Raw genomic sequence first — 26,004 nt, 5'->3', positions numbered from 1 at the left:
GGGGGATAGATGGCTAAGTGGGAGGCCAGTGAGGAGTAGGTTGCAGTAGTCAAGGCGAGAGGTAATGGAGAGTGGACGAGAGTTCGGGTGGCTGTGCTCAGAGAGGAAAGGGCGAATTTTGCTAATGTTATAGAGGAAGAAGCAACAGGTCTTGGCTATCTGCTGGATATGCGCAGAGAAGGAGAGGGAGGAGTCGAAGATGACTCCGAGGTTGCGGGCAGATGAGACGGGGACGATGAGGGTGTTATCAACTGAGATAGAGAGTGGAGGCAGAGGGGGAGTGGGTTTGGGTGGGAAGACAATAAGCTTGGTTTCTTGATCAGTAAGGTGCTATGTTTTTCCTGCACAGAGATAACTTTGCACTGAAGTCTTGGGATCACCCTGAAAGCCAAGTGATAATGGCAGGTTTAGGTTCACTCCTGGATTCTTGCTTCAGGTACAAATATGAAGTAGAATGCTCTTAAAGCAGTGGACAGCGAAGATGCCTAAAGAGCTGCCACAGTTCTGTGGGCAGCACCATGCAGAGTAATGAAGTTGGCCATAGACTGAGCATCCAGAGGCCAACTGTGCAAGGGACTGGGATGAGGAAGGCAACAAAAATTGTCCTGGATAAGGAGAGAGATTTTGTGGGTGGTCACATTCCTGTAGCTGGAAGTTGGGATATACCAGGAATAACTGGGCAAATTGAATCAGTTGATTGATCTTTTCTGTACTGCCCATCTACTATGTTGTTCCAGAACCTCCAGGATTTTTATCAGAGTACATTAAAGTTAACTCTGGCAGGTCACAGAATGGCACTGCTAAACTCTTAACGCTCAGCTTGAAAGCAAAGAGCTGATTCTGTAGCTGAAGATTGTAAGGACCACACTCTTAAGATCTGCTTTCGAGTGGTTGCTCGTACTCTTTGGAAAAGTCTCTTGTCCAGTCTTTGCTTAGAAAAGTTATTTTCTACTAATTTGCCTATTTTTTTTTAATTTCTATATTTTTATATACTTTTATTTAGCACATTGTAACCTAGGCCTTATTTTGTGTCTTCCTTTATTTTCTTTTTATACATGGACTGTAAACCACTTTGATACTGGTCAATGGCACTGAATCAGATAAAATGTAAATGTAGCCTATAGGAATGAGAGGGTCTAAAACCAGAGGAAAAAAAAACTACAGCCTTGAAATAAGGAATTCAGAGGAGGATAGAAGCTGTGGTTTTCTTTACTATTTTAATTGTAGTGCATACTTTTGTGCATGATCTTGCAGCAGTGTAAATAAAACTAATTCTCCTTCATTGTGTTTGCTAGCTATGGTCATATAGGTTTTGTTTTGTTTTAAAGTAAAGATAATTGTACATGGATCTTTTCAGATATTGCTTCTAAACATGGACCTATGTATACGATTCAGAAATCAGTGCGGTTGTTTGAGCAGGAGAGGTACCGGAACATGAGGAGGAAGAATATCATTGGTCAAGTCTGTGACACTCCTAAATCCTATGATAACATCATGCATGTTGGCTTACGGAAGGTTACCTTCAAGTGGCAAAGAGGCAATAAAATTGGTAAGGTTTTACAAATAGGAAGGTTTTAACACTATTCTGTTTGCAGTTCCTGAATTTGCTTTCTGATGCAATGCAATATGATGCCTCCAAGATCTATAGTAGGAGGTAGCAATCCCTGGTACTTGTGCCAGAATGTACCTGCTGCTCATAGCCAGATATGTTAGCTAGTGTTGCACCTCCTCAAGTAGGCAGTAGCCTAATCATAGTAATGCCCCTGTTTTGCATCAACAGCATATATCTCCCTCTACAAGGTTGCCCATGCTTCCAGGACCTTAAAATATGATCAGTGGTGTGTGCTGGAGCCAGCTCGCACATGGCTCACATGAGCCTGTGTTAAAATTTTACTGAGTTTTGCGAGCCGGTTGTTGAGTCAGGCAGCGAGCACACAGCATCTGTTTTTTTTTTTTTCCCTCCTCTCCTCTCTCCTCCCCCGGCCCCAGCATACCTCATCAGTCGTCCCTTATGTTCATCATCCCCCATCACCACTGCCTGACCAACCCGGAGCCTTTTCTCTGCTGGATCCCACCACAGGAAGTTGCATCAGCGGGGCTGTACACTACTCGGCAGAGACAAGGCTCCGGGTAGACCAGGCACTGCATGAAACAAAGAATTGAAGCTGTTTAGGCAGTGGAGTACAAGGTGGGGGCGGTCCACCCCAGGTGCACGCCCGCTGGGGGGTGCCGCGGCGCGCGCCTGACTGCGATGAGTCGCTAACTTCTCTCGTTCGCTGCAGCTCCCTCTGCCCCGGAACAGGTTTACCTTCCTGTTCTGGGGCAGAGGGAGCTGCAGCGGAATGAGCAAAGTTAGTAAACTCGCAGCAGGCGCGCGCTGCGCCCCCCCCCCCCCCCCAGCGGCATGCACCCGGGGGGGGGGTCCGCGCTGCATCGGGGGAGGGGGCGCCGCCCTGGGTGTCCGCCCCCCTAGGAACAACACTGCTGTTTAGGTTAGTCTGATTTCTACTTCCCCGCACTGCCCTTAAACCCAAAACAAAATCAAGCAAACTTATGAGCTGCTGAACCTACGTTGTTGTTCTTTATTGTTGGTAGCATTTTAATTTCATCTCACTCATATTTTTCAAACATGCCAGCTTGTGCAGCATACGGATGAACCCAGAGGTAGTAGTAATTTGTTATAAATCATACCTCTGTATCATTTGGAGGAGCTGGTCATAGGGACACCTTCTTGCATGTATTATATTTGTGCAGAGATTTTTTTCTCTTGTAAAGGGCCACTAAAACAGATATCATGTTATAAGAATCAGGTGCTTCATCCATGTTGTCGTTCTTTATTGTTGGTAGCATTTTAATTCAATTTCGCTTATATTTTCAAACATGCCAGCTTTGGCAGCATACAGATGTACACAGAGGTCAGAGAAGTATAGTAATGGAATAACTTTTCATAGAGTAGTAATTTGTTATAAATCATGATCAGTGTGTCATTTAGAGGGGCTGGTTATAGGGACCACCCTAGCATGTATTATATTTGTGCACAGATCTTTTTTTCTCCAGGTAAAGGACCATTAAAACAGATGTCATATTATAAGGATCAGGTGCTCTACATTCAGAGTTTCTATCTATTTATTTATTTAGTTACTTATTTATGACATTTAACCCTGTTATTGGTGCAGAGATTTTTTTTCTCCTGGTAATGGGCTTCTAAAACAGACATCATGTTATGGGAATCAGGTTCTTAATGCTCAGAGTTTCTATCTATCTATTTATTTACTTATTTATGGCATTTTATCCCACGTTAAACTTGAATTAGATTGGAACCTGGAAGCATTAAAAAAAAAAAATTCCCGGAGAGAGTAATGCATGACCCCCCCCCCCTCGGCTCTCTCCCTGGGTATAGCCAGCTCTGCAATTTGGATTGGGGGGGGGGGGGGGCAGAGTTGGACCGGGGAGAGTGCCTGTTGTTAAAAATTTACCAGCACACCACTGAATATGATACAGTGGTAATGTATCCTGGGCCCAGCCCAGGCCCGTCCAGAGCCAGTAGACCACTATATCTGTGCATAGGTCACCTTCTGACCTGTAAGCAGAACAGGAAGATGTGTGGGCAACCTGAGAAAGAGCCACTAAAACCTTTTCCAGCCTGAGAGAGAGAATCTTAAGTGCGAAAGACTGATATGAGATGAGACACCCCACATACCCACAGCTCCAGCCTGATTGAGAGGCTTTTGTGAGACTACCGCCAGATTCCATCCCTCCCTCCCACCTCTCCCTTTCTGAGTTCATTGGCCAAGGAGAGAAGCTTGAATTCCAGACCTAGCATCACCACCTGTCTGTAGCATTTGCTTGTGAATATGGTGCCTTTTTCTCCCTCCCTATATGCTGGGCAGCAGTAACTGGAACAGCTGGTATCTACAGTTCCTTTCTGATTAAGAAAATCAGGCAGAGTCTGTTGATCTCTCTTTGTACCATGAAACTTCCCTCATTTTCTCACTGCTCTTGGGTTTGTTTCTCCTTAGGTATTGATTGATTGGTTTGGGAAAAGATAGGAGTAATTGTGGCACCGTCTGAAGCGATGCCATGGAGAAATATATGTTGGTGGAGCTGGGCCAGGCTCTGTTTTGATCCACAGTAAGGTAACATGGAGTGGCCTCAAATTTCTGCCTACTGTTTGGACATCCAGAGCAGTAGGAGTGCAGCAGTGTTCATTTGTGGTGAGAGGAATTGGATCATGGATTTTGATTTATTGACAAACAACCAGTTATTCAGAAAATGCTAAAGTGAACCGATACGTTTGATTTGTTTAAGCATTTTTTTTTTTGCATTTATATTTGAAAGCAATGTTATTTACTGTAAAATTTTTAAAAGCGATTATTAACTGATAACTTGCAGTTCATCCAGTTACATTCTTCTTCTCCCTGGTTCTTGATCTGGCACTCCAAGGATTTGGATGTGTAGGTTTTAATTGTTGATTTTATTGAGTATGGCTATGTAATTTAAGTGTTTTCTTTTTTGTAATTTTTAGAAATCTTGTAATTGTTTAGGAGATTTTAATTCACATATGGAAGATTCTAATGTAGTAAGGCATAATTTTTAATTAAGGGTTTGTTGGAGGTTGATTTAATACAGTTTGTAGTAGTGTAATGCATATAGCCGACCACTTCTGGATTTGGTATTTGGTACCAAAGATTTGTGTTCAGGGGAATTTGCAGATACTCACAATGCGTTTTGTCCCCTAGTTCGATCATGCATGTGTACATTTTTTGTTAAATATTCAGGGGCAGAAAACGGCAGGGATGGGCGCAAGGGCCATTGTTAGCCAGGAGAAAATTAATGAGTAGCAAGCCCTCTCTAGGGAAAGGTTTATCCGATGACAAGGTTGCTGCTTATGAGCAGGACCAGTTCAAACATTAGACAGAACTAGGCATTTGCCTAGGGCAGCAGCTTCTGGTGGGGGGTGGGGGAACCATTCAAACTTGAAGAATCAGCACTGCTCAATTGTTTTCTGCGGGAAGAGTGGGTCATTATTTTTCCAGCAGGAAGGGTGAGTAATATTCAAATAGCCCATTTACCCAAAATCATGATGTTTGTTGTATTTAGGGGTTACATATTAGGAGCCTGAAAGCTAACTGGAGGAGGGAGCGTAAAGCTGAAGGTTTGCCTAGGGTATCCGGTCCTCTTGCACTGGCCTCTCCACTTCCCTCGACGTCGAGTGCTAGTGACAGACCCTGGAACCGATCTGCATCAGACCAGACACCGAGGACACATGTAGATTCAACATCATCCTCTTTGGCACCAAGGAGCCTCGATGTCACACATCAGCATTGGTCCTCTTTGACACACAGTGCTGGGAGCTCTGGAACATTGGCATCACTGGCACCCAAGAAGTGTTGGTGCCAAAAGGACTGCTCCCCCTCTGTTCTTGTGCCGTGGCCTCAGCCCCTGTGCAGCCAAGACCCTGCTTCCAACATGGCACAGGCAACTCAGCAGGCTGTCTCCACACCAACACGAGCCCCAGCCTTACTGATGCCTGTCCTCGATGATTGGTTCTGGGCCGTGCTGAGGGAGGAGTTAGCAAGTTTGGCTACAGCCTCAAAGTGCTGAAGCATTGAGGGCACTTGCGCCAGCTGCAGCACTCAGCCACTCTGATCCTGAGGCCCATGCTTCCTCTATGGAGCAGCCTCCTACCCCCTTGTCTTGAGAGGCATTGGTGTCAGTGCCTCCCCATACATGGCATCACATGACATCGGGAGAGGAAGCTCCCTTGAGCTCAAGATGTGAGCATGCACCTCGGCACCTAGCCCCAAGACCTGGACTTCATTCCAGACTACCGAGACAGATGCAGCCTCAGAAGTCCCATGAGGACTACTTCACTGAGTCTGACACGGACTGGTCATGGGAGTCTGAGGAAGAGCTAGACCACCTTTTTGGAGGAGAGTCATATACCCTTCTCTGTCTGATGAGAGGAGGAAGTCTCCACCTGAGCCCTTCTCCTTCACTCGTTTTGTCAAGGAATGACAATGCCATTTTGGAATTGGTGGACAAACCTAGAGGTGAATTATTCCAAGTTCTGGAGTTTGATTCTCCACCCAGAAATGCTGTGACAGTTCCTCTGTACAGGGTTCTCCAGGATGCAGAGATGAAGAACGGAAACCCCTCTCTCTCTATGCGTCATACCAAAGAAGGTGAATTGCAGAAGGCTCCCGAATTTTAGAAAGTCCAGTTGCCACATCACTTCGGGGGATTCACTCTCAAGAGATAAGAGTTCCAGATCTCATGCCTCTGCGACCCCAGGCAGGGAGGCCCCGAACTTTAGACTCTTGTGAGAAAGGTTTATTTTTTTTATTTTTTATGTTACATTTGTACCCCGCGCTCTCCCACTCATGGCAGGCTCAATGCGGCTTACATGGGGCAATGGAGGGTTAAGTGACTTGCCCAGAGTCACAAGGAGCTGCCTGTGCCTGAAGTGGGAATCAAACTCAGTTTCTCAGTTCCCCAGGACCAAAGTCCACCACCCTAACCACTAGGCACCTCCTCCACTATCAAGCCTCCATGCTAGTATCCTAACACCTCTACATGAGCATTTACTTGCAGTTCTGGTTCATAGTGTGCTAGACTTTGTAGACACTTTCTCATAGAAGCAGCCTGCTGAGCTTCGCCAGTTGGCCAAAATCAAGTGTCGGAAATATCTGGCCAGGGGTGCATATGATGGTTTTGATATTGCGTCCGTACTTTGGGTGTGGGAATGTGCAGACTCTCATGGCTGTGTGTCTCTGACCTTGACCTTTGCAGTTCAGAAGAAGCTATTGGATGTTCCTTGCCAGGGAGGTAACCTTTTCATGGACATGGTGAACGAGGTCACTGACCTAATCAAGAAACATCTCCCAGCGGCCTCCTTCTGCATCCTCCCGTTGGAGTTTCCCAGTGGGTCCCAAGAAGTTCCTAATACTCTCAAAGATATAGGTTTACTCCTTTTACCATCCTCAGCAGCAGCCCCATACCCAGCACCCCTTGGGGCCCCTTCAGCAACATCCACAGAAGTCAAGTCCTGCATCCCAGTCAAAAGCAAGGATGTGCTTTTGACTGGCTCCTGGAGACCATAGCCATCATCAAGGTATCCATCCCGGATGATCTGCTGGTAGGGGGAGGCCCCTTGTAACCTCCGACCAGAGGGTTCGCCAAATAGTCCGCGCAGGACACGCTCTCAGTTGACAAATAAGACCTCCAAATTGTTCTCCATGGGCATCATCTCTTGGTGCCCACATGAGCAGGTACTTGCCAGAGGAACTTTGCTCTGCTCCAGACCCATGCAGTTGAGCCCGTCCCACCAGGGCAGGAAGGGCAGGGGTTCTCTTCCAGGTACTTTCTCATAACCAAGAAGACAGGGGAATTTCATCCCATCCTATATCTAAGGACCCTGAACAAATATCTGGTCAAAGAAAAGTTCAAGTTGGTTTCCTCTGGGCACCTTCTCACCATGATTCAGGAAAATGATTGGCTGTGCCTTTCTGGACTTAAAGATGCATATACCCACATCCAGATACTTCCTGATCACCAAAGTACCTCAGATTCCCAATAAGGAAGTACCAGTACCACATTCTGCCATTTGGCCTTGCATCCATGCCCAGGGTATTTACAAAATGTCTTGCAGTAGTTGCCAGCGTCGCTATGCGGACCAGGAGTGCATGTGTTTCCCTGCCTTGATGATTGGCTGGTCAAGAGCACATCAATGGAGGGTCAATGCAGAGAACTGTCCAGGTGTTGGAGTGCTGGGGTTCATAATCAACTACTCCCATTTCCTACCCATTCAACAATTAGAGTACATAGGAGCCCTGCTAGACTCAGTGAACACTCAAGCCTTTTTTTCTCAAGATTGAGCAACTGCTCTCATGGCAATTGCCAACCAGGTTCGCAGCAGCCAGCATATGTTTGAGATTACTAGGCCACTTGGCCTCCACTGTACATGTACACCCTTGACATGTCTCCATTTCAGGACAGCACAATGGACCCTAGCTTCTCAGTGACATCAGGCCACAGGGAACTTAGCGGATGTCATCAGGGTCACACCACAGCTCAGGCACTGTCTCCGCTGGTGGCTAATTCAATCCAGTTTGATCCTGGGACTACCATTCCAAATTCCACCTCCCCAAAAGATGCTAACCACGGATGCATCTAACCTGGGATGGGGAGCTCATGTAAATGGGCTTCACACTCAAGAGACTTGGTCCTACCAGGAGGTGACTTTTCATATCAATCTGGTATTGTGGGCAATATGGAGCACTCTTTAAAGGCTTTCAGAGATGGCTAGTGAGCCAAATTATCCTATTTCGAATGGACAATCAGTGTTGCAATGTACTATGTCAACAAGCAGGGGGATATGGAACAAGAGAAAGCAGTTGGGATGTGACAGTGGCCTTCATTTACAGTAGGATGCTCAGAGCCACATAGGAAAAGACAACTGTCTGGCGGACAGGCTAAGCAGGATCATGCTGCAGCCAAACGAGAGGTCTCTTGGTATGGGTGTAGCCATGGAGCACCCCCTCCGTAGACCTCTTTGCCACACCTCTCAACAATGAAGACCCTCAGTACTGCTCTAGACTCAGACCACTTGACAGACTGCCTTCCTCCTGCATTGGGGGGAGGGTCTCCTATATGCATATCCTCCTATCCCTCTAATGTGGAAGGCTTTTATTGAAACTCAAGCAAGATTGGGGAACTGATTGTTCCCTACTGGCCAAGGCAGATCTGGTTCACTGTACTTCCAGAGTTGTCCTCCAAAAAAACAATGGAGGTTAGACTGTTTTTCAACATTCATCATGCAGAAAAAGGGGTCTCTTCTGCACCCCAGCCTCCAGAGACCCTAGCTCTTTCAGCCTGGATATGGAGAGCGTAGAAGTTCAGTCCTTGGATTTGCCTGAGGGTGTCTCCAGAATCTTGCTGGCTTCCAGGAAAGATTCCACTAAGAGATGTTACACTTTCAGGTGGAGGAGGTTTGCTATCTGATGTGAGGGAAGGTCATAGATACACTTACTTGTCTTACACAAAAACTGCTTGAGTACTTCCTACATCTCTGGCTTAAAGACCAACTCTGTAAGGGTTCATCTTTCTGCAATCAGTGCTTTTCACCACCATGTAGGGGGTAAGCCCATCTCTCTACAGCCTCTAGTTTGGTTCATGAGAGATTTGATGTTGACAAAACCCTCTCTCAAACCTCCTGTGTCATGGGATCTTAGTGTCATCCTTAACCAGCTGATGAGCGCTCCTTTTGAGCCTCTTGACTCCTGTCATCTGAAGTATCTGACCTAAAAGGTCTTCTTTTTGGTGGTGTTCACGTCACCTTGCAGAGTCGGTGAGCTTCAAGTTCTAGTAGCCTGTCACTTATTGTCACGGTCGTGCCCTGGTTTCAGGCTCTCAGTCATCTCGCCCCCAGGTGGCCAGGCCTGGTGACTGCATTGGATTGTCTGTGTGCTGTTTCCCGTTCCAGACTTCAGCTCAGTCCAGTCCGGATCTTCCGGCCTGCCAGACTTGCTTGTCTTGTTTGAGCCTGCACAGCACCCATAGCTGCCTGGTGATTGCTGCAGCTGAATCTCAGCTGCTGCTGGGCTTATTAGCCATTTGGAAACTCTCTGCTTTGCCTTTGCATCGCCTAAGGCCCTGGTTTGTTGGTGCTTGTTGCACTTCTGCCTAGCTTGGTTTTTATTCTAGTTCCTTGTCTGTTGCTAGTTAGTCTGTGTGTAGTTTAGCTTAGGGTTATTGTTTGTTTCCTAGACTTGTTCCTTGTTTGTCTTTTGTGTTTAGTTTCTGTTTGTCTGTGTTTCTTGTTCAGTGGCTGCCTGGCAGCTTTCAGTTCTGTCTCGTGTTTGTCGGTGTTTGTTCCCTGTTTTAGTGGCTGCTTGCAGCTTCTAGTTCCTACCCTGTCCTGTAAGTCCTGTCGGCCGCCTGCAGCCAGGGGCTCAACTCCTGGGGAAGGGCGGCTAGTGTAGGTGAAGTCTTGCTATTCCTATCTGAGTTTCTTCCTAAGGTGGTGTCAAGAGCTCCATCTTAACTGTAGCTTTTTCTGAGGTTCCACCAACTTATGGAAAGAAAAAGGAAAGACTACAAAATACTGAACTTCAATAAGTGGCTCAAAGCCTAGTATTACCAGGAAGCTTTTAGGTACATAGGAGGATAGGGCAATACATGTAAAAACAAAAGACTATATTGTAATGATGGGTTGCATCTCACTGTGACAGGAAAAAGAATCCTTGGTGGGAAATTCAGAGAATATGTTTCTAGGCATTTAAACTAGAAGTTGGGGGTGGCATTTGGAAGCAGGTCAATTCAGGTGGTCACCCCCAGCAATAGACAAACTGTGACTGTTGTTTTCATTGCTTTCTTTACTTCTATCTTAGCATTACCATAGAAGGTGAGACTAAACAAAAAACTGTACAAAAGATGAGACTGCCACTGAAAAACATAGCTGGAAAGCAATGACCACAAACGCACACAGTCTAAGTAACCAAGTTCATAATTTGCAAGCCCTGATAGTAAAGGCAGATTTAGATGATGTTGCTGTCACAGAGACCTGGTCCAATGATTGACATGAATGGGACACAATCTTACTCGATTGTAATCTATTTAGGAAGGATAGAGATGGTCTAAAAGGTGGAGGAGTAGCTCCATATGCGAGAAACAATATCAAAATGACTGAAATGCAGGTGGTCTGGGGAATGAAAGAAGCAATATGAATCACCTTGAAAAGAGAAGACGGAACCTCTGTCCACATGGGTGTTGTCTACAGACCTCTGACACAATTAGAGCAGCTTAATAAAGATCTGGTTGTAGATGTCCAAAAGTTGGGAAAGAAAGGGGAGATTTCAACCTGCTGGATGCGGACTGGAAAGCTCAATCTGCATAATCGGAAAGAAGTAGAGAGATTGTGGATTTCAAAATGCTCTGCTCAGACAAATGGTGATGGAACCCACAAGGGAAGGAGTGACACTGGACCTGGTTGCTCATAAATGGAGAAAGTGTTCTAATGTCTGAGTGGGTGCCCACCTGGGCAGTAGTGATCATCAAACAGTTGTGCAGACTAGATTGACCGTTCAGGTCTTTATCTGCCATCACTTACAATGTTACTATCCTTCCTAAATAGATTACAATCCAGTAAGATTGTGTCCCATTCATGTCAATCATTGAACCAGGTCTCTGTTAACCAGTCAATGGTTCTGCCAATATTCTTACCCAAACTGCATGCCCTTCCTGGCAAAAGTGCACTGCACAGCTTGGCTGCAAGCGAGCCTTAATCTGCCTGGAGTGGACTAAAGCCCATAGACAGTCCACCCAGCTTTTTGTTTATTTTGATCTGAACAGAATAGGGACTGCCATCGGTAAGTGCTCTTTGACCAGTTGGCAAGCAGATTGCATCTTCTGTTACACCTAAGCCAGGTTAATTCTTGAGGACCATGCCACAGCTCACAATGTCAGAGCTGTGGCTTTGTCAGTAGCCCACTTAAGGTCAGCCTTTATTCTCTATCTACTTCCATCTACTTATCATTTCTATAGCGCCACAAGGCATACGCAGCACTGTACACCATACATAGAGACAGTCTCTGCTCAAAGAGCTTACAATCTAGATAAGATGGGTAAACAGAACAATTAAGGGTGAGGGAATAAAGAGGTGAGGATAAAGGACAGGGTAAGTGAGTTAAGAGTCAAAAGCAGTGGTAAAGACCTAGGTTTTGAGTTAAGGGTGAGGGAATAAAGAGGTGAGGATAAAGGACATTGTAAGTGAGTTAGGAGTCAAAAGCAGTGGTAAAGAGGTAGGTTTTGACTTATTGAGGAGATATGCAAGGCTGCAATGTGGTCTTCGATCCACACATTCTCATCTTTTTACTGCCTTGAGCAAAACACCCAACACGACAATCTGTTTGGCCAGACAGTCCTTCAGAATTTGTTTGGTGTCTAGAATCCAATTCCACCTTCTTAGGCCCCTTTTTATTCTGCTAAGGCTGCACCTTCAAACCCAGTTTGTATATAGTTTTAGATTAATTGGATTCAAATTAGTCTTTCTGTTGCGAGCTATTGTCCTCATGTTGTTTTCAATGAGCCTGCTAGCTAGGAATTACCAAGTGTAAGGATACATCTATCTTTCTTGTCCTCGAAGAAAGCAAAGTTACTTACCTGTAGCAGATGCTCTCCGAGGACAGCAAGACAGGTATCCTCCCACCTTCCCTTGTAGTTCTCTTTAATTTATGTTACTGAGGGGTCCCGCTCTCACACGTTAGGTGGGAAGGCACGGTGGGACCCGCTGCCAAAAGCTTCTAAAGATATAGCGCTCTGGTAGCATTTGCACTGGGCTCCATCAGGATGACAGCACCCAACTGTAAGGAAACCTGTTGTCCACGGAGAACACCTGCTACAGGCAAGTAACTTCGCTTTTTGAGAAAAGGAAGCAGAATGTAAAGCCTAGCTGCAAGCTGGAACCCAAATTTAGCTGATTTCTTTAAAAAGAAAGTGGAGCACTTGCAAGAACGTTTAGTTAAGGGTTGGAAAAATAATTTTATTGGAGAGGGAAATGTTGTTGAAGCGACAAGGTAAGAATAGTGAGCTGGTTTATTTTAGTTCACCTTCTGGTAGTGAATTATTAAGCAAAACTGTCTTTCTGTAGTTGGATACTTGTCATGCATGTTGTTTGAAGGCATTGCCAGGATATATATTTGAACCAAGTAGATTACGGCAAGCTGTGATTACCTTGGTCCCAAAGGAACCAAGTTTAGATTCTGAAGTTTGCAGTAACTATAGCCCCAATTTCTAATTCCCTGTTTTTGAGTAAGGTTTTGGGATGGGTGTCATTCTAAGGAACAGGAGGAGATGTATTAGGCCGAGGCTGGATTTGAGATTTGACACAATACAGAAACTGTTATTGGCAGTACAGGATGAGTTAATGGGAGTATTTGGATAAAGGAGGACAGGGCATGTAACTTTTTAAGATCTTTCTGTGAATTCATTTTAGTCAGTTGGGATATTTTATCACAGCATCTTGAAGTTGTTTGGCAGGCATACCAATGACTAGATCTCTTTGTGAGAGGCAGAGAATATCAGGTGCTAGTGAACAGAATCCTATCTAAGCCATTTAAAGATTGGTATGGAGTTCTTCAGGGTCTAGTCTTTCCCTCCTATTTAATATTTTTGTGCAGACCATTGAGTATATTGTTTCTACAGTGGATTTCTTCAGGGTTTTGTATACAGATGATATGCAGTTGATTTTCTGTTTGGAGAATGACCCAATAACAGCTTTGGACACGGTAAACTTGGGTCTGTGAGCAGTTTCACATTTGTTCTCTGCCAGTTGGCTTTCTTTAATTGAATTCCTCCATGTAGGATGGCTCAACCCAATCATCTCATCACCTGTGTTAATACTGGATTTGGGTTGCTTTCAGCCCTGTGAGAGAAATTTGAAGGTTTACGTAGATCAGTGGTTCTTAACCCAGGCCTTGGGACACACCAAGACAGCCAGGTTTTCAAGATATCCACGGTGAATATGCATGAGATACATTTGCATGCACTTCCTCCATTGTATGCAAATCTACCTCATGCATATTCATGGTGGGTATCCTGAAACCATAACTAGCTTTGTGTGTCCGAGGGCTGGGTTGAAATGCCTAGATATAGATGATAGCTTGAGTTTGGAACCACAAATAGCACAAGTGTTGAGGGTAACTAAAATGGTGAGAAGGTTGTGCCCTCTTTTGGATTTGGATGTACTTAGAGTCTTAGTGTAGCCTCTAAGCCAGGTCTTGATTATTATAATAGTCTCTGTAAGATAGCAAAGAAAAAAAATTTTAAAAGCCTTTTACAATATCTTTAAGCAACACAAAATTTGGTTGCACAAGTAATTCTAGGCGTCTCAAAATGGTCTTCTGCTAGGCCATTATTAACCCAGTTACACTGGTTTCTGATATCAGCACGATTACAAATTCAGACTGATGACAATGAGCTTTCATGTTCTGTGGGAGAGGGGAGGTACTTATGAGATAAGATATCCTCTTCCTTAGGACATACTAAATCAAGCTATCATCTAGTCAGGGTGTTTTATTGCATGTACCCTCAATGAAGGAGATGGAGTTCAGAATCAAGATATATCATTTCTAGTGGTAGTCCTACTGGGGTGAAATAGTATGCAACTGCTATTACATCAGGAAAGGAATTATTTGACATTCCAGAAAAATCTTTAAACCTTCCTGTTTCCGGAGGGAGTGTAACATTTAGGAGCACCCATTGTTTTGATTGATGTATGCTATATGGAGGGAGGTAGGGAGTGGACAGAGTCTGTTTTCACTGTCTTATTTGTAAAACAGTGTTTTTATGTATTACTTTGGACAGAACTTTGTGTTCAGGAAGACATTAATATGTTCGTATAAATATTTAAATAACTACTCTCTTACAAGTAGACGTTAAGATTTTCTACCCAAAAATGCTGCCAGCAATCTCTAGCCTACTTTGAAGTATGGCTTAGATTACTTTGCTCAGCTGACCAAAGAATAGACTGAAAGATCATATACACCAGACCACTGAAAAACTTCGGATTTCTGTGGTCAATCCATGGTGCACTGTGGTCTGCTGTTAGAGACTATGGTCTGCATTGTATGTGAAAACAATTTTGTTATTTTGAGTTCTTATGCACATTCAGGCTTGTGTACTTATCCCACATATTGGGGTCAGTATTAGAGTGGTGCAAAGTTCAGGCTGTCAGAGCCTTGTCCACTTTTGCATGTATGTGATGAAAGGAATGGGGTGAACTTGAGTGGGGAATGTGCCAGTGGAAATGCTGAGCATGGGACATAAGTACTTGTACAGTCAATGCTTTAACATTGGAGGAAGTTTCCTTTCCAGCCTGTGACCAGCATGAGATTCCTTATTGCTCAAGGAAACAGATTGACTGAAAATTAACATTTTGTTTGAGTTGTCCTTGAAATCATTATTTTTCATTTTCAGGTGAAGGCCAGTATGGGAAAGTCTATACATGCATTAATGTGAATACTGGTGAGCTGATGGCTATGAAAGAAGTGAGTAGAATGTCAGATACTCTAAAAATAAAATAATCATCATTTATTAAAGTAGCCAAAGGCACACTGAGCAAACATGTATTATTGTAATAACCATTTAGAGTAGTGGTTTTCAGCTGAGTCTTTGGAGACACGCTTGGCCAGTGAGATTACCTACTTTGAACATGCAGGGGTTAGACTAGCATATTCTTTGTACAAAAATTGAAAACCAGATTAAATGGTTGAATCCTGAGAACTGGGTTGAGAACCACTAAACTAGGGGTTCTGGTGAGAGAAGCCATCATTTTATTCAGCTGTCCTTAATGGGGACATTTGAAAATGAAGCTGAAACACTTCTTCTTGAGAGACACCTTCACAAGTTATGTATTAATAAAATCCTCACTGTGTTATGTAAATGAGTCCATCTCTATCATATGTCTATTTTGGCATCATTACCTTTCAGAGACAGACAAGATATAGCATAAGCATGTATGGTGCAACCTGTCATTTAGACCCATATTGGCCCTTGGTAGTCATAGCAGGCAGCTCTGCCCCAGAATTTCTAGGTAGCCCAAGTATTATATGTCTTATATACAGTGGTGGAAATAAGTATTTGATCCCTTGCTGATTTTGTAAGTTTGCCCACTGACAAAGACATGAGCAGCCCATAATTGAAGGGTAGGTTATTGGTAACAGTGAGAGATAGCACATCACAAATTAAATCCGGAAAATCACATTGTGGAAAGTATATGAATTTATTTGCATTCTGCAGAGGGAAATAAGTATTTAATCCCTCTGGCAAACAAGACCTAATACTTGGTGGCAAAACCCTTGTTGGCAAGCACAGCGGTCAGACGTCTTCTGTAGTTGATGATGAGGTTTGCACACATGTCAGGAGGAATTTTGGTCCACTCCTCTTTGCAGATCATCTCTAAATCATTAAGAGTTCTGGGCTGTCGCTTGGCAACTCGCAGCTTCAGCTCCCTCCATAAGTTTTCAATGGGATTAAGGTCTGGTGACTGGCTAGGCCACTCCATGACCCTAATGTGCTTCTTCCTGAGCCACTCCTTTGTTGCCTTGGCTGTATGTTTGGGGTCATTGTCGTGCTGGAAGACCCAGCCACGACCCATTTTTAAGGCCCTGGCGGAGGGAAGGAGGTTGTCACTCAGAATTGTACGGTACATGGTCCCATCCATTCTCCCATTGATGCGGTGAAGTAGTCCTGTGCCCTTAGCAGAGAAACACCCCCAAACATAACATTTCCACCTCCATGCTTGACAGTGGGGACGGTGTTCTTTGGGTCATAGGCAGCATTTCTCTTCCTCCAAACACGGCGAGTTGAGTTCATGCCAAAGAGCTCAATTTTTGTCTCATCTGACCACAGCACCTTCTCCCAATCACTCTCGGCATCATCCAGGTGTTCACTGGCAAACTTCAGACGGGCCGTCACATGTGCCTTCCGGGCAGGGGGACCTTGTGGGCACTGCAGGATTGCAATCCGTTATGTCGTAATGTGTTACCAATGGTTTTCGTGGTGACAGTGGTCCCAGCTGCCTTGAGATCATTGACAAGTTCCCCCCTTGTAGTTGTAGGCTGATTTCTAACCTTCCTCATGATCAAGGATACCCCACGAGGTGAGATTTTGCATGGAGCCCCAGATCTTTGTCGATTGACAGTCATTTTGTACTTCTTCCATTTTCTTACTATGGCACCAACAGTTGTCTCCTTCTCGCCCAGCGTCTTACTGATGGTTTTGTAGCCCATTCCAGCCTTGTGCAGGTGTATGATCTTGTCCCTGACATCCTTAGACAGCTCCTTGCTCTTGGCCATTTTGTAGAGGTTAGAGTCTGACTGATTCACTGAGTCTGTGGACAGGTGTCTTTCATACAGGTGACCATTGCCGACAGCTGTCTGTCATGCAGGTAACGAGTTGATTTGGAGCATCTACCTGGTCTGTAGGGGCCAGATCTCTTACTGGTTGGTGGGGGATCAAATACTTATTTCCCTCTGCAGAATGCAAATAAATTCATATACTTTCCACAATGTGGTTTTCCAGATTTAATTTGTGATGTGCTATCTCTCACTGTTACCAATAACCTACCCTTCAATTATGGGCTGCTCATGTCTTTGTCAGTGGGCAAACTTACAAAATCAGCAAGGGATCAAATACTTATTTCCACCACTGTAGCAATTAATGTAAAATGTGCAACTTTTGCAGCCCTCCAGGTCTGCTACCCAGGAGACAGTTCTCTTGGAGTAAAGCTAGAATATGTTTTTCAGCATGAGTGCACAGGTGTATTCAAAGAGGAACTATTGTGGTGTGGCTCTGTTCAATTTTGTCTACTCTGTCTAGAATGCATCTGTTCAGTGTGTGTTTGCCTTTTGAGGGAAACTACCTGAGTTGATGTACTCTAGATAGAATAAATAAAAATGAATAGAACTGTATGTGTATATATATGTGTTTGTGTGTGTATATACATACATACATATATATATATATATATATATATATATATATATATATATATATATATATATATATTTCTCTGAGGACAAGCAAGCTGCTTATTCTCACACATGGGTCGACGTGTGTACGTTGGCCCAGGAACCGGCATTTTGCCACAGCAAAAAAAAGTTTTGCTGGAGTCTTCTTGCGAGCATGTGCAGACTGACTTCCTGCCCACCGCACGAGCGCGTACCTCAGTTTTCTTTTTTCCGCAGTGAGGTGTTGCAGGTTCCTCCTGTGCTCCTCGTTAAGGCCCGGGAAAATAGTCTCTTCTTTTTCGCTATTTTCGCAAGTTTTTTTGCGTCTCCATTGTTCATTAAAAAAAAAAAAAGAGTTTCCTTTTAATTTACTTGGTCCTTGTTCATTCTTTTTTTTTTTTTTGTAATCTTTTTATTAAAGTTTTTAACAGATAAACTCATACATATTATTTGTAACATTTTGATAACCTCTATGCAGTGAGTGCGTAGCAATTAACAAAAATTTCCCTCCCTCCTCCCCCTCCCCCGTAAAAATCAAATCCCCAAGTCCCACCGAGGGTCGGTGAGTTCAAATACCTGGGCAACCCATTCATAGAATCGGAACAATCAGTTTAGGTGCATCCAGGTCTATCCCTCCCTGGTGTCTCCATAGTCTATAGCGCTCCCAATGGTGATTGAACTTTGTTATCTGTCCTGAGCGCATGGCTGTCATTTTAGACATTTGATAGAGATAATCCATCTTGTGTATCACCTTTATTATTGGTGGTGCCAATGGGCTCTTCCAAGCGGCCGCCAATGCGATTTTTCCCACTACCAACCATGTTGATGTTAGCTTGTGATCTGACACTCGAATTTTCGGTGGGCGAAGGTGCAGCAAACAGACCTCTGGTTTAGTGGGATATTGTACCCCAGTCACTTGTGCAAATTGATCTAGCAAGTTCGACCAATAGGTCTGAATCTTCGGACAGGACCACCATATATGGAGCATATCTCCCACCTCTGTGCATCCCCTCCAACATCGATCTGATCCCTGCCCATACATTTTTACCGGTTTCTTGGGTGTATAGTACCATTGATATAATACTTTATAACCATTCTCAATCATAGAACTAGAGATAGAGACCCATAACATGTGTTCTAATGCTTTTTCCCATTGTGTATATTCTATTGTTATTTGTAGATCCCTCTCCCAGCGCTGAAGATAATGTAGTATTGGTCCTTGATCATCAAGTAAGGCCCTATATAGTCGAGAGACACATCCCCTGTGACCCCCTGTTTTCATTGCTTTTTGTATATCTGTCTCCTCCAAGGATAACTCTGTTTTAGCTCTCCTGCTAATGTAGTCTCTAATGCGATTATAGTGGAACAGGTGGTGGGAGGGTAGATCATAGTCATCCTGCAGCTCTGTAAAGGATATCATTTGGCCCTCTTCCCATAATTGGCCCAAGGTGCCTAGCCCTTTCTTCTCCCAATGACTATATAGTGGGTTATCTATCCCCAACGGACAACCGGGGCCGTTTTTACTGCCATCTGTTGGAAATATGTTCTCTTGGGGAAACGACTCTTCCGTATAGTCAGCCACGTTTGAAGGGGATATTGCACTGCTATTGGGGCCTTCTTAATATAGGCCTGGGCTTGGCCTCTAGGCATCCATAATATAGAGCGTAGGTCCCGCTGACCCAGCCAGTGTTGCTCCATCTGGAGCCAAGGTTTGGCACTACCAGTGCCCCACTCCGCCAGTATGCGCAATTGCGCCGCTTGGTGGTATAGGTGAAAATTTGGAGCTCCCATACCCCCCCGTTGTTTTGATTGATAAAAATTAGCTGCACGCACTCACGGCGGCTTGTGTTGCCATATATAGGCGAATACTTTTCGGTTAAGATGGCGGAAGAACCCATTAGGTACCGGCAGTGGCAAAGCCAGGAATAGATATAGAAGCTTAGGCAAAATCATCATTTTGATGGCTGCCACCCGGCCCATCCAGGACAGCTTCAGCCTCCCACCTATCCAATTCTTGAAAAAGCTCCTTCAATTTCGGGGGAAAATTAGCTTGGTGAATACCCTCCAAGGTAGGTGTTAATTGGATACCTAGGTATCTGAGGGACTTGGTAACCCACTTCACCGGGAACTGGCTTTGGAGGGAAATCTTTTCCTTTGGTTGTTATCCCAGGCCTAATGCCTCTGATTTACCCATATTTACCTTAAACCCAGATATCCTGCCATATTGGCTCAAGCCATTCATTACCTGAGGCAGGGATTCACTCGGATTAGTCAATGTCAAGAGAATATCATCCGCAAACAGCATAACTTTGTGCGCCGTTCGTCCCACTGTCAAGCCATGTATGTGTGGATGTTGATGTAAGTATTGGGCCAGTGGTTCTATTGTCAAAGCGAACAATAATGATGATAGCGCACATCCCTGACGAGTCCCCCGTTCCAGTGCTATTGGGTCTGATCTAATCCCATTGATTTTCAAGACAGCTAGCGGGTTAGCATATAGTAATCGTAGCCATGTAATAAAACGGCCCGTGAATCCCATATAATCTAATACCTCAAACATGAAATCCCAATTGACCCGATCAAACGCCTTTTCGGCGTCTAAGGATAAGAGCAGCGTAGGTTGTCTGGTATTGAGTGCCTCTTGGATCAAGTGGATTGCTCTTCTAACATTATCAACAACTTGCCGCCCTGCGATGAAGCCCGCTTGGTCCACCACCTGTACTAATCTTGGCATGAGTTTTTGCAGTCTTTTGGCGAGTATTTTGGTAAAAATCTTATAATCGGAACCCAGGAGTGATATCGGACGGTAGGAGCTACAGTATTGTGGGTCTTTCCCTGTTTTGGTAAGACTACCACATTAGCTACCCTCCAAGTATATGCTAATTCAGCTTGTAGCTCTAACTCATTAAAGGCCCGAACTAGTAGTGGAATTAATAGTTTACTAAAACATTTATAAAATTTATTCGTATACCCATCGGAGCCCGGTGCTTTCCCGTTTGGCAAGTCTCTGATAGCCCACAGTACCTCTTCCGGCGTAACGGGCGCTGATACCATCTCCCTATCAGCTTGCGATTTTGTGGGAAGTGCTACCTGTCTAAGATATTCCCGGGACTCCTGAGAGTCAACGACCTCCTCAGCCTGATATAGCGTTTTATAAAAGTTAGTAAAGACCGTCTTAATGTTCTCACTGGTATTGCATAATTTCCCCTCAGTATCTCGAACAGCCGCAATGTGGGCACCGGTGGACCATTTTTTCAATTTGTGTGCCAATAGCCTAGAGGTACGATTCCCGAACTCAAAGTGAGCCTGCCTCACCCATTGTAGATGTTCTGCTATCTCAGCCATTTGGAGTTCCCGAAGCTCCATCTGGAGGGCGTGCATGTGGTGTTGAATATCTTTAGTGTTCCTCTGCTGAGTGGTGTGTTCAGTGAGTGTTGCCAGTTCTGTATGTATTTGTTGGGTTCGTGCTCTAGTCTGTTTCTCAAGATGTACCTGCAGGGCTATGACTTTACCCCTAATCACTGCCTTGCACCCCTCCCACAGTGTTCCCGATGATACCTCTCCATTGTCATTAATTTCAATATAATGTCTTTCTCCAGACTGGTGACTATCAATGGATCAGCTAGTAGTTTATCATTAAATCGCCATTGCGGTGGTTCTGTGCGCCTTATTTTTAGTGTTAGTTCCAACATCACTGGAGCATGGTCTGACCATGTCCTCGGGTGAATCTGAATTTGCCTTATGCTATCTTTTATAACCAATGGTCCCATCCAGAGGTCTATGCGGGACTGAGAGTTATGGACCGCAGAGTGAAATGTGTATTCTCTGGCCTGCGGGTGTTTATGCCTCCAGATATCTATTAATTGCCACTGGCGCATAAATGTGTAGAGTTGGGTCCGATCAGCCTGTGAATATTGGATCCCTTGTGTGGTATTGTCTAGTGTTGGCTGTAGGGTCAAGTTAAAGTCTCCGCCAAGTAATAATGTGCCCTCAATATCTCTCTATATAAAAGGCAACACCAACGTTCTATGAAGCCTCCAGCCGGAAGTGTGAAGGGGGAGAGATATCCGGTTTCCCCATGAGTGTCTGCCCCGCCCTCTCTGTAACACAAACAGTCAGTGAAGGAAAACACAGCAAAGCAGTGAAGGACTCAGAGGGGGGAGGGGAGAGAGGGCAGAGGGCAGGGACACACACACTCCCACATGCACACAGAAGAAAACCTTGCTAGCCCCCGTTTCATTTGCATCAGAAACGGGGCTTTTTTACTAGTATTTAGATAGGAGCGCCGACAGTGCCAAATAGAAAGCACCCTGTTGATCATTAGGAGCATAAATGTTTAAGAGCGACAGGATTTCCCCCTCCACCGCCACCACTATCAGCAGATATCGACCCCCTTTATCTCTCACTATTCGCTTCACCTGCCAGGGATAGTGTGGTGACATCACTATCAGCACTCCGTTCTTCTTTTTTTTTTCTAAGAAAGTGGATGCAAAGAAAATCTGTTGGCCTTTTTTAGTGTGACATAATCTTTCTGCTGCAGGGGTTAAGTGTGTCTCTTGAATAAAAGCTATATCTGCCTTTAAGCGTTGAATCTCCTTAAACATGAGTTGTCGCTTTCCCGGAGAGTTAAGCCCCTTTACATTAAGGGTCATGCATTTTATATTACTTATCATCTCTGTGTGTTACTGCCCCCCTCCTCCTATCATTGTGTCCATAGCTATGTTTATTATCTATGAGTAGTTGCCTTCCCCCGACCCTCAGGTGTTGCATATTTTGAACCTTTTGTCCCCAACTAATAACTCCCCTGCCCTCCCTACCCTTCATAAGACACACCGGTAACAAAGTCATGGGCTGTCCAGGAGTAAAGTGACCCCCACCCTCGCATATTATCACTTAATATCTTGGTCCCCACACAGCTTAGTGACCGAATGATAATATTATCACATAGGGTTTATCCACAACATATATCTGTATTAACATGTTAACTATTATAGAAAATATACCAGTTTGTATATCAGATGTCCACTTGATGTTTACATTTGAGTCTTATATGGTCCCTTGTTATTTATTTCTTGGCTCTGTCCTCCATTCTCTTCAGCTATGCATCCGAGCGTTGTCGTTGGAGTCGGCCCTTCCCTGTAGTGACTCTTTGCCAGCGAGGCTTGTCTCCTGATGTTGAAATACGTTTCTGTGTTGTGTTGATATCTTCATTTGGTCGTTCATCTGGAAAAATCTCTGCTACTTCTGCGATATCTCGTACCTGGTGTTGTTTCCCATCTTTATAAAATCGCAGCACAAATGGATGACCCCATCTGTATTTAATGCCTTTATCAGATAAGAATCTTGTGAAAGGTCTAAGCTCTGCTCGTCTTTTCAATGTGGCTGCAGCTAGATCTTGATAGCATTCAATGTAGCCTTGATCCTACTTTTAAGTTTTCTTTGTTCTCGACTTGGCTGCTTTTTAGGCCGCGTGATCTGGTTTCTCCCCTTTTTTGTGACCCTTTATTTTGGCACAATCGAGTCCTTTAATCTCGACAAGGCCATTTTTCCTTCCATGTCATCGAGGACACCCAGCGGCTTCAAACGTTGTACTCGGTGCAACCGAACCATCTCAGGTACCGATACCTATTCCTGGTTTATCCCAGTGCCTTGGGCCCGACCACAGCCCGGCTGCTTGTAATCTGTGTCTTCGTTTGAAGAAACAGACCCAAGTTGCTCGAGAAGCCCAACGAGAGAAATATTTTGGGGCTCGGTCCAGTCCTTCGACATCGACATTGGTACCGAGGGAAGCATCAATGTCAGGAGCAGAGGTAATGGCTGCTGAGAGACCAAGTTGCAGTGAGAGCAGTGAGGCATCGAGTGGGTCTCCACCTGCCTTGAGGTCTCCTGCTACCCCAGAACCAACCATCGTCGGACCCGACCCCGAGGAGACATGAGGTTTCCACGTCATCCTCATTGGTACCAAGGAGTCTGGGCGACGAAAGCACCCTCACCGATCTCCCTCGACACACAGTACCAGGAGCTCCGGGGCGTTGAGGGATTTGGCACCTGAGAAGCGTCAGCGCTGAGAGGATCGCTGCCCCTCCATACAGGAGATGCCAATGTGCCGGTCTCTTAGCAGCCTGGTACCTGCACCTGAGCCTCAGCAGATTCTGCCACCGGCTGTTCCACCGACCCCGCAGCCTTCTCTGATGGTGGCTCTCGACGAGCGCATCCGGGACCTACTTCCAGAGCTTCTGGAAGGACTGCTGAGCCAGTCTGCTTCGGTGTCGGGGGTGCTTGCGCCTTCCGTGCTGTCTGCTGCAGCGGCATCTGGCCCTTAGCCTGCAGTGAGGTTCCCATTGGTGTCAGATGCCACCTAGGTCGACTCCCCTTCGACGTCGGTGGAGGAAGCTTCGTCAGCCTCTCGACATCGCCATCGAGGACGTCGATCCTCGGTGTCGAGGCAAGCTGAGTCTCAGAATTCCCTAAGAGAAGTACTATTCGATACTGAAGAGGAGCATTCGTGGGAGTCAGAGGGAGATCCCAAATACTTTTCTTCTGATGAGTCATATGGGATTCCCTCTGAACCTTCCCCTCCACCTGAAAGGAGACTGTCTCCTCCTGAGAGTCTTTCCTTTACATCTTTTGTCTGGGAAATGGCTACGGCTATTCCATTCCCTATGGAGTTGGAGGATGAGCCCAGGGCTGAGATGCTCAAGGTCCTTGGACAATCCCTCTCCTCCTAAGGAGTCTGTGACGGCTCCTCTACATAAGGTACTGAAGGAAGTCCTTATGTGGAACTAGTCGTTTCCTCTGTCTGATCCCGTGATCTCGAAGAAAGCTGATTCCCAGTATCTGATCCACGGTGAACCAGGGTTGATGATATCTCAGTTACCCCACAATTCCATGGTGGTGGACTCCACCCTCAAGAGAGTCAAGAGTACTAGAGACTGTCTTGGCGCCCCCAGACAGAGAAGCTAGGACCTTGGATTCTTTTCAGAGGAAGATGTATCAGGCCGCTTTGCTCGCTGCCCATATCCAGTCCTACCAGCTCTTCACGAGTGTACACTTGCGGAACTCGGTGAGGCAGCTGTCTAGCTTGGTCGATGCCCTCCCTCCGGAGCAGGCCGAGCCTTTTTGCCAGATGGTCAGGCAGCAGAAGGCGTGTCGTACATTCTTGGCCAGGGGCGCTTATGACTCTTTTGATTTGGCATTCAGAATCGCTGCTCAAGGTATAAAAATGCGCAGACTCTCATGGCTGCATGTCTCTGACCTGGATCATTCGGTCCAGCAGTGAATGGCGGATGTACCTTGCTGGGAGGACAACATTTTTGGTGAAAAAGTAGAGGATCTTGTTGATCAGATCAAGAAGCATAATGATGCTATGGATTCTCTCTCCTGCCGGGCGCCTTCTGCAATAACCTCCTCATATAGGAGGGTTTTTCTGGGGAAGAGCAGTGCTCCCTATTCCTATGCTAGGCGTAGGTACACTCCGGCTTCTCGACAGCCTAGTCAGGCTCAGCCCCAGCGCACTTGTTCTTGTCAACAGCATGCACCTAAGGCCCCTGCTGCTCCCCAGCAAAAGCAAGGGACGAGTTTTTGACTGGCTCCAGTTAAGCATAGCTGCAGTAAAAGTGTCTGTACCGAACGGCTTGCCGGTTGGAGGGAGGTTAATGTTTTTTCACCAAAGGTGGCCTCTCGTAACCTCTGACTGGTGGGTTCTTCAAATAGTTCGGTTAGGATACACCCTCAATCTGGAATCCAAACCTCCAAATTGCCCACCGGGAGCTCGTTCTTACAGCTCCCAGCACAAGCAGGTACTTGCAGAGGAACTCTCCGCCCTTCTAAAGACCCATGCAGTTGAACCCGTTCCACCAGGGGAAGAAGGGCTGGGATTCTATTCCAGGTAATTCCTTGTGCAAAAGGATGCATCCCATCCTAGACCTACAGGCCCTGAACAAATTCCTAGTCTGGGAAAAGTTCAGGATGGTTTCCCTAGGCACCCTTCTTCCCATGATTCAGGAGAGCGATTGGCTGTGGTCTCTGGACTTAAAGGATGCTTACACACACATCTCGATACTTCCAGCTCACAGGAAGTACCTTCGATTTCGGCTGGGAACACAGCACTTTCAGTACCGTATACTGCCTTTTGGCCTGGCGTCTGCACCCAGAGTGTTTACAAACTGTCCAACAGAAGTCACAGCATTGCTACGCAGACTGGGAGTGCATGTGTTTCCTTATCTCGACAATTGGCTGGTGAAGAGCACCTCGAAGGATGGTGCTCTGGAGTCCGTGCGAATGACTATTCAGGTGCTAGAGATATTGGGGTTCGTAATAAATTGCTGCAAGTCCCATCTCAGTCCTGTCCAAAAATTGGAGTTTATTGAAGCACTGCTGGACACACAGATTGCTCAGGTTTATCTTCCCGAGACAAGGGCAGGCAACCTCTGTCCCTGGTGTGCACAGTTCAAGCGTCTCAGCAGATCACAGCTCGGCAGAGGTTGAGACTTTT

At 45.4% G+C, this 26,004-nt stretch overlaps 1 protein-coding gene across 1 annotated transcript in view; it reads left to right on the top strand.

Moving 5' to 3' along the window:
- Positions 1 to 26,004, top strand: part of MAP3K4 (mitogen-activated protein kinase kinase kinase 4) — a 540,168-nt gene that overhangs the window by 471,684 nt on the left and 42,480 nt on the right. Inside the window, 2 exon segments of the mRNA XM_030198101.1 lie at positions 1,357 to 1,549; positions 14,977 to 15,047. Of these exon segments, the coding sequence (XP_030053961.1) occupies positions 1,357 to 1,549; positions 14,977 to 15,047 (264 nt within the window).

Source organism: Microcaecilia unicolor, chromosome 3 (genome assembly GCF_901765095.1).
Source record: "Microcaecilia unicolor chromosome 3, aMicUni1.1, whole genome shotgun sequence".
Classification (NCBI taxonomy): domain Eukaryota; kingdom Metazoa; phylum Chordata; class Amphibia; order Gymnophiona; family Siphonopidae; genus Microcaecilia; species Microcaecilia unicolor.
The sequence above is the reverse complement of the archived record's forward strand: the minus strand, read 5'-3'. Positions and strand labels throughout refer to the sequence as shown.